Source organism: Lygodium microphyllum, chromosome 27, assembly GCF_053477565.2.
Source record: "Lygodium microphyllum isolate KBCC chromosome 27, Lygodium_microphyllum_v1.1.10, whole genome shotgun sequence".
Classification (NCBI taxonomy): Eukaryota; Viridiplantae; Streptophyta; class Polypodiopsida; order Schizaeales; family Lygodiaceae; genus Lygodium; species Lygodium microphyllum.
The window spans coordinates 65,090,503-65,103,902 of NC_141161.1; the positions used below are offsets into that span (position 1 = coordinate 65,090,503).

General features: G+C 39.7%; 1 protein-coding gene across 2 annotated transcripts; it reads left to right on the forward strand.

The window, feature by feature from the left end:
* The first annotated feature begins 996 nt into the window (after positions 1-996).
* LOC148012406 (uncharacterized) lies at positions 997-12,435 on the forward strand. 2 transcript variants are annotated; one of them, XR_015689154.1, is made up of 3 exons: positions 997-1,283; positions 1,361-1,425; positions 12,293-12,435. XR_015689154.1 is itself a non-coding variant. In XM_087669688.1 (3 exons), exons 1-3 carry the CDS (start codon positions 1,072-1,074, stop codon positions 6,724-6,726), a joined length of 414 nt encoding a protein of 137 aa, XP_087525814.1. In that variant the 5' UTR covers positions 997-1,071; the 3' UTR covers positions 6,727-6,800. The 2 variants fall into 2 exon arrangements, 1 of the variants encoding a protein (XP_087525814.1); XM_087669688.1 differs by lacking the exon at positions 12,293-12,435 and adding an exon at positions 6,590-6,800.
* The last annotated feature ends 965 nt before the right edge of the window (positions 12,436-13,400 follow it).

A 13,400-nucleotide genomic window follows, 5' to 3' on the forward strand; every position in this document is an offset into this window, starting at 1 on the left:
CTTAAGTTGTATCTTCCTCTAAATTTAAGAACATATTTGCATCTATGACTAATAATGAAGATGGTAGCGCATTCTTGTTATTCAGTTTAATGTTGTGTGAGGTGCTATGGACATTGTTTATGCCTCTTGTTTGGTGTACTCAACCATGGCATTACGATTCTTCAGTCAATGTAGAGAAAGTTTGCATTGCTATCTCTCTCACTCCATGTTATGCAAAATAAACTTTAGGTTATTTGTTAGCACAATATAAAACACTATACAATTTCAATTATATTGTTAGTATCATAAGGTGACTTCTTGATTTTTCCTTTAAAATTGCATTGCCTAAAAAGCATAGGCTACGTTAAATATATGCGAAGATGATACATTTCAACCTATTCTCACACGACGACAGTAATATCTCCTTTCTAACGAATAAGATACTATAATGAACTGAAAGCTAGTGACATGGAAGACTTGATAATGTACAAAGAGTTCCGAGGACTAGGTTTTAAAAGAAATGTTTGGTGTACTGTCGCTCTTAGCAGCAAATGCCTATCTAGTTTCTAGACAGATTCCAAATTTAACAATTCTCCAGGTGTGACGGATTGGCTGCTGATGGCGAGCTCTGTGAGTGTTACACTTACTGATCTCTCTGACTGTGCCGTCATCATCCAAGCCCATCCATGGTGGCCAGGGGGATCTCTCTTGACTGTGCCGTCATCATCCAAGCCCATCCATGGTGGCCCGGGGCGGCGGGGGGGTTTGGCCCTCCAGGAAACGTGCCATAGATGAAAGGATGATTCTCCTCACTCCGCAGGTCGACGTGTGACGGATTGGCTGCTGATGGCGAGCTCGGTGAGTTTTACACTTACTCTCTCTGCCTGTGCCGTCATTATCCAAGCCCATCCATGGTGGCCCGGGGTGGTGGGGGCGGCGGGGGGGGTTGGCCCTCCAGGAAACGTGCCATAGATGAAAGGATGATTCTCCTCACTCCGCAGGTCGGCGTGTGACGGATTGGCTGCTGATGGCGAGATCGGTGAGTGTTACACTTACTCTCTCTGCCTGTGCCGTCATCATCCAAGCCCATCCATGGTGACCCTGTTGGGGGGTGGCGGCTGGCCCTCCAGGAAACGTGCCATAGATGAAAGGATGATCCTCCTCACTCCGCAGGTCGACATTTGTTGTCACTCTCAGGAAACAATGCACACGCTGACTTGCTGTGTCGAGCTTCTCTGCAGAAGCGAGCCTTTGACAGCGCAGACGGCGGATGACACTCCCTTTAGCTACAGACAGCTATGCAGGTCTTCTACTTATTTCCTTGTGCCATGCATTTCTTCTATACCTGAACCTCTCATAGCCTTTGTTCCTTTGTCTGCAGGGAGCTTCATTATGAGTCTACATCATCTTCTATTCGACAGTCGAGGCCACGTTCTGCATCTTGGGGTATATCGATTATAAATTATTTCTCAATGATTCTTTGATCCCCGTTTAGAGAAAAAACTGTATTTAGGTTTTGCCTATAGTTTGGTTTAACCTTATGGTTTGGTCCAACCTTAACAATTATCACCTTTTCCGGCAATATAATGATGAAATGGAACGTCATGTTTTAGTGCAAAGCATCTTTGTTTTAAGAGACAAGATGCTTGCCACTATGCCAACTTTGGGTTGCCCCATGTGGGTCATCTTGGTAGACTCCAACATGCTCATTTTTGAGCATATTTCAATGTAATCTCAAAATTTTGTCTTGCTTAAAGGTATAGAATCACTGATCACATTAGTTTCCTTGAAGTATTCACTAACTGAACTAGCATAATGTTGCATGTTTTGCCCCCATTCTATTGTGGGGCTACCCTCTAGAGGGAAGGGACTCATGAAGGTGGCTATGCTATAGTTGCTTGTCCTTTTGTAGGGTTCAAATATCTTAGGATCTTGTTGCAAAGAACGATCTAGTTCACATGATGGTTCAAATACATGCATTATTGTTTTCTTACTTTATAGTTAAATTGCTTCTAGCTTTTAAACTCTCATTAGAGCTTGATAACGTAGGGACACAAAATTTTTAAAGTTTGATTAGGAGATGACTCAAAGAAAGGCATTCTTGATTTACTCTATTTACCATCCTTCTAGCTTATCAACCCTAATAAGATTAAAGATGGATAAATCATGGATGAATGTAATGCAAGCAATAACTTCACCTCGTACTGACTAAAGCTCAACCAAATTTAGTACACTAGATCAATTATGGAAATAAAATCATACATAGGATGCATAGCAAGCACTATTGTAACACTAAGAATAAAATTATTAAGTTCTTGGTCATATGAACCCCAATGCTCTCAAAATTCAACCAATAACTATCTAATAGCCAAAGCTAGAAGTGAAGGCAATGTAAGCAATGTGTCTTCACCACATAATTGAAGCTTAGCACATTCAATATACTACACCAAGAATGGAAACACAAATTATAGATAGGATGCATAGAAAGCACTAATTTGATATTGAGAAAATAAGTATTTAGTTAAAATTTTCAACTTTCTCATGTGAACAAGAGAAAACACCCCCCACAAGTGCAAAAAAAAAAACCATAAGAAAGAAGACAAGCAAGCAATGTCTCCACCACATTACTAAAGCTCAACTGTGCTTACTATGCTACATTGTGTATGGAAACAAAACATTATACATGGGACTCATAATAAGCACTATTGTAATAGGCAAAATACAAATGTTAAGTTAACATCTTTAACTTTGTCATATGATTCATGAAACCCACTCCCCAAACATAGACATAATACTCACCCTCCACACCCCCCCCTTTTGGATATGCACATACATTAAAGCATATTCATGTGCATATATTCTAGTGTAGGGTGACTAGATGGTAATTGGTCGATGCAAATGTAGCCATGAGAATGTCTCTAGGAAGTAGACAATAGCTTTAGGTGAAGGCAACAACAACTAGCCTCAAACAACAACTTGCACTGTGGATAGCATGCAGCTCCATTAGGTGACAAGGTGGCAACAACTAGGAAAGAGATAGTAGTTTGCTGTAGAGGGAGGAGGTGATGAATAGAGCAATGGAAGTGGAATGGAGGATCAAGGGTGAGAGTGTCATTGCAATGGAGTTTCCTTTTGAGCTAGTTAACCTATTGAAAAGTCTTGTGTGTTGTTTTAATGAATAATTGCTTTTTGAGGTTGATCTAAGAGCCAAAAAAATGCTAGAAAATTGGGATAGTTTTAATGGTAATTTTAGGTAGTCTAACACACCTCCTCCTATGCCTAGAAAAGGGTGATAAAGACAGTGTAAAGATAGCTTTGAGGGAGACATGGAAATAAAAGAGCACACTGCAGGTGGTGGGCGCCCATCATAGTCACTTATTCTTTATTCTTTTAGTGAAAGTTTGAATAAAGGAAGGCCTGGCCACACATTATGGTTGTTGGAGTTCCCACTTTTGAGTCTCTCTCTCTCTCTCTCTCTCTCTCTCTCTCTCTCTCTCTCTCTCTCTCTCTCTCTCTCTCTCTCTCTCTCTCTCTCTCTCTCTCTCTCTCTCTCGCTCTTGCTCTCCATCCGCCATAGCTCTCACTGCCAAGCTTCTTCCTCCTGGGTTCTACTTCCCTTTCAACTGGTATTAGTGCAAAGGCATTGGAGCTTGCCCGGCATTCTCTTCAGCTTGGATTTGAAGAGCTTCAACTCGAGCTTCAATGGCAGCCATGGCACCTTCATTTGCAGGTATGTTTTGATCTCATGCCTCCTCCCCGATCTTCTAGCCTTCATTCGGCACCTTGCAGGGTTGCATCAGAGCCCCCTAATCATTGCCAAGTGCTCAGTAGCACTACTGAAGACCCCCTATCCCCCAGGAGCAACCAGTGCAAAATGCGACGTATTTTTAGGGGGTTGGGCTGATCTCCTCTTGGCATTTCTAGCTCCTTCCCCGACTTCTTGGCATTGTTTGCAAACTTTCCAATCATCTTCAGACTCCTCGAAATTGGTTCTTGGCTCTCGGTGATCTATACGAGTGCTTCCACCTTCAGCCATTGCTATATACACAGTCCCACGATTGTAAAAAACAAGGCAACACTTGACATTTGATTTTTGATGCTTCTTAGCATTGCCTGTTTGATGCCTATTGATGCCCTGTGATGCTCGGATGTTATGGGATGCTATATCTATGCTTTGAGATTGATTTGGAGTAGATTTGGACCGATTGAGCTTCATTTGACAATGAATATGCTGCTGTAATACAGTGGGTTGAAGCTTATTTACTTGGTGTATGCATTGGTTCTTGGATACGGGGTGCTTACTGGAGATTTGAATGATCATATCGATGTATTTAACGATTGTCAAATGCTTCTTTCTGGTTCCGAAATGCTTTTGAGCTTGGATTAGGCTCCATCTTGGTCGTCATTCACTGGCATTGGGATTGAGTTGGCATGCTTTGGACTGGTTTATGCCTATTGTCACTGCTTGACATTTAGGCTTCTTGCATTTATGCTTTGGTTAGATATGGATGCCACTTGGTTTGCCCATGCTTGACAGTCACTTGGAGCTTCATCTTTGGATGTATTTGAGCATTTTGGACCTACTAGGCATTACATTTGGTTGTCAGTTACATGCTATTTGAATGCTTTCACGCTTATGCCTTACGAGTCTGAGATAGCTTGAGATTTATGCTCCGGATGTACCCTACTAGGATTTCGAATGTCTAATGTTATGTACTTGATGTATTTGAGCTTTTCTTGCTCTATTTGCATCTAACGTTACTTCTAGTGGGAGCATCTTGGCATATTCAGATGTACACAGAGTTTTACTTACACTTGAGCTTGAGCTTGTGGGATAGTTACATGTATTTGCTCTCTTGAGAGCTTTATTTCTGCAGTTAGTCTATAATGGGCTAATTTGATATGCCTATTGGGGCAGGCACCTATCTCTATCACAGGTTTGTCAATTTTATATGCATCTTGGATGGTTATGCATTGAGCTTCTTGCTCTATCAGTTGTGCTTGTGCTTGATCTCTTCTCTTACCTTGAGACCCATTACATGCATGACTTCTAGACCTATGAGATGTCTCTTTCCTGACAGGTTATTGGTTTGACAGTTCTTGGTACCTTCTTGCCCCTTGACACTCATTGTCGGATGTATCTTGCTACTTGGCAGTTGCAGTGACAAATGTATCAGTGATTGCTTCATTTTGGGACAGTTTTACATACTGTTGTAATTTATTCCAGCAAGCTGAAATCTGTAGATTTCGAGCACTTGTATGAGGGTAATGCTTAGTGTTTGATGTTATCTTGGTAATATTTGGTGGACAGGTGGTTCTCTTGGTGATATCCACTCTTTTAGCTAGTTTTAACAGTGGTTTTAGTGCATTTTTTGCTAATTATAACAACCTGAAATTTTGCATTTTTGCTTTGATTTCGGACAATATGGCTGGTCATATGAAAGACACAACTCTCTTTAACATTGCCAAGTTAGATGGTACCAACAATGGGTATTGGAAGTCCCAGATATGGCAGGTTTTGGTGCAGAAGTTACAAATTAAACCCTTGCGTTTCAAGGGTGTTAAACTTGAGGATATGGATGATGATGTTTGGATGGAAGTTGATGAGCTATGCAAGTCTACCATTATCTTGTCACTCTCATAAGAGGTCCATCATAATGTTGTTGAAGATGAGAATCAGAGTGCATGGGACTTATGGGAGAAGATTCAAGAGCATTATGCGCAGTAGAGTCCTGCGTCACAGATGTATTGATTGGACCTTCGCATGAAGGAGGGGACATCCCTATCATCTCATTTCAGTCAGTTTCATGCTATCACGAAGAATTTGTTGTCACAGGGTATTGAGTTCAAAGACAACTTGCACCCGTTTTTTCTACTTGGCACCTTGCCTGAATCATGGGATGTCTTCCGTACTGCCATATGCACAAACAAGCTTGATGGACTGAAAATCAAAGATGTTGAGAGTGCTTTATTGACTGAGAAAATCAATAGAAGAAACAATGATGCTTCCTGCTCTTCACATGCATTGACTGTTAGAGGTGGTAGACATGGCAGGCATGATAATGATCATAAGGGCAAGGACTCTCAGAAGTCTAGGTCAAAGTCATGAGGCCATAGTAAGTCCCGTGGACAGAAGTCTAATCTTGCCTATCATTATTGTGGGAAAGTAGGACATATTAGGCCGCAGTGCCATAAGATGCGCGATGATAAGCGCAAGGAAAAGGGAAAAGAGAAAGTGTATGAAAAGTCTTCTGAGCGCAGTATTGTACCTGCAAAGTCCAGTGTGAAGATAGAAGAGGTTAATGTCATGCATGCCATTGATTCAGATGAGGATTACATACTTGCAGCTTCTTCATGCGATGCCTTACAGGCTTTTGTGACACATTCTATGTATGCGCAGTGCTGGCTTTTGGATTCGGGTGTGTCATTTCATGTGACACCCTGTAGAGATTGGTTTCATACCTTTCGTACCATCTTTGGTTCTATGTGTCTTGGTGATGATAGGTCTCTTGACATTATGGGCATTGGAGATGTTAGGCTGTAGTTTCCTTTTAGCAGTTTTTTTGTTTTACACACCATGTACTTGCGTTGACTTGCAGCCTTATGTCAGCTGGACAGCTTGATGATGCAAGGTATTTTGTGTCTTTTGGAGACTCTCATGGAAGATTACTCGTGGCAGGCTTGTGCTTGCAAGAGGTGCCAAGTCTGGCAACCTCTATCTGTTACTTGTATCTGGAGCTACCTTGAATCACGTTTTGTCTGTGGGTTATATCCCCCATGTATCCCTTTGGTATGCTGGTTTGGGGCATATGTCCCTTAAAGGAATGAAAATGCTCCGTGCTTTGCAGTATCTTCCGCCTTTTGACTCTTTGCATTTTGATTCTTGTGATCATTGTTTGTATGGTAGGCAGACCAGGAATACGCATAAAATTTTTGGTAAGAAACGCATGGGTGAGCCCTTGGCTCTTGTGCACTCAGATGTATGTGGACCCATGACTTGTCAGTCTCACTAGGTGGGGCAAAGTATTTTGTTACTTTCATAGATGATTACTCACGTAAGGTTTGGGCTTATCCCATAAAGAGAAAATCCGATGTCTTACATACATTTCAGCGTTGGCTTGCATTAGTAGAGAACCAGTCTGGGAATAGGGTGAAATGCCTAAGGTCAGATAATGGGGGGTGAGTATGTGTCACGTGCTTTTGAGCAATTTTGTGATGAGTGAGGTATTAAGCATTAGTTGACCGCCCCTTACACCCCTCCCCATAATGGTATGGCTGAACATATGAATAGGACCATTCAGGAAAGGGTCCATAGCATGCTTAGCCAGGCTGGCTTACCACAACAGTTTTGGGCTGTGGCAGTTACTACTGCAGTGCATCTCATTAACAGGTCACCTAGCAGTGGCATTGACTTTTAGGTTGCAGAGGAGCTAAAGGACAAATGCAATAAGCTAAATCCTAAAAGTGTCAAATGCGTTTTCATTCGCTATGGAGATGTAGGAGAGATGGGTTACCATCTATGGGATCCGCAGGCGTGGAAAGTGATCCGCAGCCCATGATGTCATGTTTCATAAGGACAAAGTGCATATGCAACCTGAGAAAGTGGTTGAGGTACGCAGAGTTATCTTTCAGGAGGAGCCACCTTCTCCCATATAGCCCGGCTCTACGGCCAGCTAGACATCATGCAGCATCACCTGATGCTCATGGCACAGATGTTAGACATATTGATGTTAGACATGATGTTGGTCAGGCACCAGAGCCTGGGTTGAGGCGTTCTACTAGAGATAGATGACCTCCTGACCGTTTTGCGCCCTCTATGGATTATGTACTGGTTACAGATGCAAGAGAGCCTCTCACTTATGATGAGGCTATGCACATGGATGATTGTCACTCTTAGGAGAGGGCTATGCAGTCTGAGCTTGACTCATTGCATAAGAATTAGACTTGGGATTTGGTTTCCTTGCCTCAGGGTAAGAAGGCTTTGCCATGCAAGTGGGTGTACAAGTTGAAAAGTACCCTTGGGCACCCCAAGCTGGCATACAAGGCTTGATTGGTTGCTAAGGGCTTTAAGCAGGAGCATGGTGTTGACTTTGATGAAGTCTTTTCTCCTATGGTCAAGATGACCAGTCTACGCTTAGTCTCGGCTTTGGTTGCACAACTTGACCTAGACTTGTACCAGATGAATGTCAAGACGGCCTTTTTACATGGGGACTTGCATGATGAGATTTACATGGAGCAGCCTAAGGGCTTTGCAAACCCTGGTAGGGAACACCTAGTGTGCAAGCTAAAGAAGAGTCTATATGGCTTGAAGCAAGCACCTAGGGAATGGTACGATAAGTTTGATGTATTCATGCAGTCACAAGGCTACAACCGCAGTGCTATGGATCCGTGCTTGTACACAAAGAAAGTCCATGACGGTTCTTTATTGATTTTGGTACTCTATGTGGATGACATGCTTTTAGCAGGGACAGCTCATGAGGAGCTAGATTCTCTTAAGGCTTAGCTCAAGAAGAGCTTTGAGATGAAAGATCTAGGACAAGCCTCTCATATACTTGGTATGCGCATTACACATGATAAATCTCAGGGACTACTCTATTTGTCATAGAGGGAGTACATTCATAAATTCCTTGAGCGCTTTCATTGGTGCGCAGATTGGATGCCGCATGCTTGCGTAGTGAATGCCGGAAGGTCCCCAAGAACAAAAGAACTCTACTTTTTGCACAAAACTCAAGGTAAAAAGCATGCACGACATGAACAAGAGACCAATTGGGTGCAATCTCCCCCCATGCCTTGTGTGAGCGCTCCACAAAGCATGTATTTTATGTATTAATCACCTTCAAGCTCAAATAATAGCCCCAATTACAAAATAGCACGCTTTTGGCTTTTGAGTTTGCTTTAGCACAAAATAGAAATAAAGCTAATGGGCGGCGCCCAAAGAGTCAGGCATATCCAATACAATGTCCAAATACAAATATCATAATCGTGCGCCCATGCGCATACAAAATAATAAATAAATATCCAATGCCTCAATAAATAAGCGCGACAAAATATAGACGCCATGCCTAAGGTTGCGCCCATCAAAATATAAGTGATAACTCGAATACTCGCTATCCTCCAATGCTTTCCTCTGCCACTGCTGCTATCTCTACATATCAACTGAAGCATTCACAATCGTTAGTAAAATAATACAATTAAACCGACAAAAGTGAATACCTAGCAGTCTTCAGCTACATAAATAAATCAACTAGTTAGAAATCAATCCTAACCTTAATTTATTACGAGTGTGCACTCTAAACTCATAAACGTTTATTAATTTAATATGTATTTTGTGGAATCACCCGTTATGGAATCACCCATGTACACACTAAATTAATGAAATGCCCGAAAAGAATAGGCGTCTCCATCAACTTCTCGCACAAAGAATCCACTTTGTGTATGAGCCCTGGTCAACAAAGTTTACCAAATCCATCGTAAAACCTCACGGAATCCACCGTGGCATGGAATCCACTGTGAAATATGCCTTCTGACATTATACCCCCGGGGTGGGATAGCAATTGACCTCAATTGCTATTAGCTCAATGTGGAGCTAACAGAGTGGGGAAAACATTTAAGTCTCTGGCGTGCATCCATTGGGCTTCCTCTACAGTATGGTTTTTAAACTTGACTAAATATCTAGAATATCTTCGGCCAGTTTTGGTGGTCATAAAGTTAGTATCTATGATAGCTTCAGGTTCAAGTATTTCAGTCTCTTCATCTAACAATGGTGGGTTTTCATAAATAGGGTGTACAGGTAATTGGCCTCTAAAGGGTCGTAATAAACTAATGTGAAATGTGTTGTGAAATTTCTAGTGAGGTGGTAATTCTAACTTGAATGCATTGTCATTAATTTTGTGAATAATCTTAAATGGTCCATAGAATCTAAGTGCTAATTTCACAACTGGATGTTTATCTACACTTTGTAATCTACGTTTTTCTATTCTCAACCAAACATAGTCATCAACTTTGAAATTCATTGCTTGTCTTTTCTTATTGGCTTGTTTGGTATATGATTGCTGGGCTTTGGCAATCATGTTTTTAACCTCATCAAAAATAGTAGCATGCATAGTAGTAATATCATCAGCACTCTGAATTCTATTTGATAAAGATGCAATAGGTGTAGACAATCTATAACCATAAATCACTTCAAACGGTGCTTTCTTTGTAGATGTATGTGGTGTATTGTTATATGCAAACTGTAATAAATGCAAATGTGTGTCCCATGTCTGTGGTTTAGAAATAGTGTAAGCACGTAAAAGATCTAGAATAGTACTGTTAGTGGCTTCTGTTTGTCCATTAGTTTCAGGATGAAATGCAAATGAAAAATCAATTTTTGTTCCTAGGTTAGCAAACAAAGTAATCCAAAAGTTGTTGCAAAATCTAGAATCACGATCAGAAATAATAACTTTTGGTAATCCATGATTAGTGAAAACAAATTTCAAAAACAATTGTGCTGCCTGAGATGCTGTTAAAGTTTTCTTACATGGAATGAAATATGCTTGTTTACTAAACCTATCTACTACAATCCAAATCATATCATGGTTAGCTTTCGTATTAGGTAAACCAGTAATAAAATCCATAGAAATTTGTTCCCATGGTCTTGAGGGAATAGATAAAGGCATAAGTAATCCATACTGTTTACCATGATGTCTCTTAACTCTTTGACAAATCAGACATTCAAAAACAAAGTTAGATACATCAGTGTCCATGTGTGGCCAATAAAAATCTTCAGTTAATGTACGTAAAGTAGATATGATACCTCTATGACCTTGGTATGGAGGACAATGAATCTCATTCAAAACAAAAGATCTAAATGGAACTGTAACACATAATCTCTTTTCATAAAACATGAATCCATCATTATAAGATAGTGAATCAATAGGAATCCAGTTATTTCCAACTAATTTATTCCAATCAGCATGAAAAGTAATGTCCTGATGATAAGTATCTTTCATAGGAGTTAAAGAATCAAATGATATAACAGAAATATTATGAATGGTGGGTCTTCTACTTAATGAATCGGCCACTACATTTTCTTTACCTGGTTGATATTGGATAATCAGATGAAAACTCTGAATAAAGGCTGCCCATTTGATATGTCGGTCAGATATTTGGGGTTGGCTAAGTAAATGTCTAATACTTTGTTGATCAGTCTTAATCATAAACTCAGAACCCATTAAGTAATGTTTCCATTTTCTTAAAGCTTGTACCACAGCTAACAATTCTTTATCATATATGGAATATTTAAGTTCGGAGGGTTTCAGTTTACAACTAGAATAGGCTATGGGATGATTATCTTGCATAAGTATGGCTCCTATTCCAGATCCGCTAGCATCAGTAACTACTAAAAAGAATGGTCTATTAAAATCAGGTAGTTGTAACATAGGAGCATGGGTTAATGCATGTTTCAATAAGTCAAAAGATTTCTGTTGATTAGCAGACCAATGATAAACAATACATTTCTTTAAAAGTTTAGCCAAAGGCAAAGCAAGTAATGAAAAATTTCGCACAAATTTCATGTAAAAACTAGCAAGACCTAGAAAAGATCGTAACTCATGCACATTTTTAGATATAGGCCAGTTCAATATTGCTTCTATCTTCTTAGGGTCAACCTTAATACCATATGATGATATGATATGACCTAAATATTCAATTTCTATTTTAAAAAACTCACTCTTTTCCATATTAGCATACAATTGATTATCTTTCAACAACTTGAAAACCAAGGACAGATGTTCATAATGTTCTTTCTCACTTTTACTAAACACCAAGATATCATCAAAGAATACAATAACACAATGCTGATATTTCAAAAATATACGGTTCATCATTCTACTAAATGTAGCAGGTGCATTAGTTAATCCAAAAGGCATCACTAAAAATTCATAATGACCAAATTGTGTTCTAAATACAGTCTTGAATATGTCAGACTTATCTAATCTCACCTGATGATAACCAGATTTAAGGTCTATTTTACTAAATATGGCAGAACCTTGCAGTTTATCCATAAGGTTATCGACTCTAGGAATTGGATATCTATTCTTTACTATGATCTTATTTAAAGCACGATAGTCAATGCACATACGATAAGTATTATTCTTCTTCTTTACCAACAAAACAGGTGCACCAAATGGAGAACTACTAGGTCTAATCAATCCTCTATTTAGTAATTCCTCAACTTGATTTTGAATTTCTTTTTGCTCTATCTGGTTATGCCTATATGGTGCTTTACAAGGTGGTTGTGTTCTAGGAATCAAATCTATTTTGTGGTTTTCAGGACGCGAAGGAGGTAAACCAGGTTGTAGATCTTCTGCAAAACAATCTTTAAATTGTGCAAGAAATTCTTTATGCCTAGGGTGCATATGTTTTTCTTTAACTTGCAGTTCATTCACCCAAGTGAGATAATATTTACTACTTTTGCGTAATGCACGTTTAGCTTGAGTATGAGAAAGCAGTGGAAAAGCATTAGATGCATGCATACCATACAATGTAATATGTTTTCCTTGAAATTGGATATTAATTGAATGTGTGGAATAATCTATATTAGGGTTATGCTGATGACGCCAAGGCATACCTAAAATAATATCACTGGACTGTAATGGTACAACTAGAAAATTCCTTCTTTCAGTGTATTCACCAATTTGAATTTCTAAATCATGTACCTCTTGTGTTCCATTATACCTTGTGCCTAAGAATGCTGCTTTAATGCGATAATGTGTAGGAACAGTTTGTAATTTTAATTCTTTCACTAGCTTTGCAGAAATAAAATCATGAGTACTACCATCATCATGCAAAATAATCTTTTCTTTTCCATGCACTAAACATTTCATTGTCATAAAGAATGTGGAGTTGGCATACCTGGTAAAGTATCCGAAGGAGTGGTAATGTCGTCTTTATCTTCCGTGAAATCATGCATTTCTTCATGTTCTTCATCTTCCATTGCTCCAAGATAGTTGATATGGACATGTGGCTTCTTCGATTGGCAATTGGCTGCTAGATGTCCAGGTTGGTGGCATTTGTAACACGCTATAGGTTTGGCTTTAGTTACATTGTTTGCAATGGCGGGAAGTCTAGGAATATTAGGATTTGGCTGTGAAATTGGCTTAGGGTTTTGATTGGTATTCGAGGGTAAAGTTGGTGATTTTGCCCAAGTCTTACGGAAACATGATGAAGGAAATTGACCTTGATTACATCTTCTAAAATTTAAATTGAATTGCTTAGATCCATAGTTACCATTGGCTTGAAATTGCTGTGGACGCTTGTCTCTTCCTCGAAGCTTGTCTTCAGTGTCATGGGCTAAAGAAATTGCGTCTTCAAGAGTTGTAGGCTTGAACATATTGACTTCAGCGTAGTAATGCCCAAGTAATCTAGACATATACTTGCGC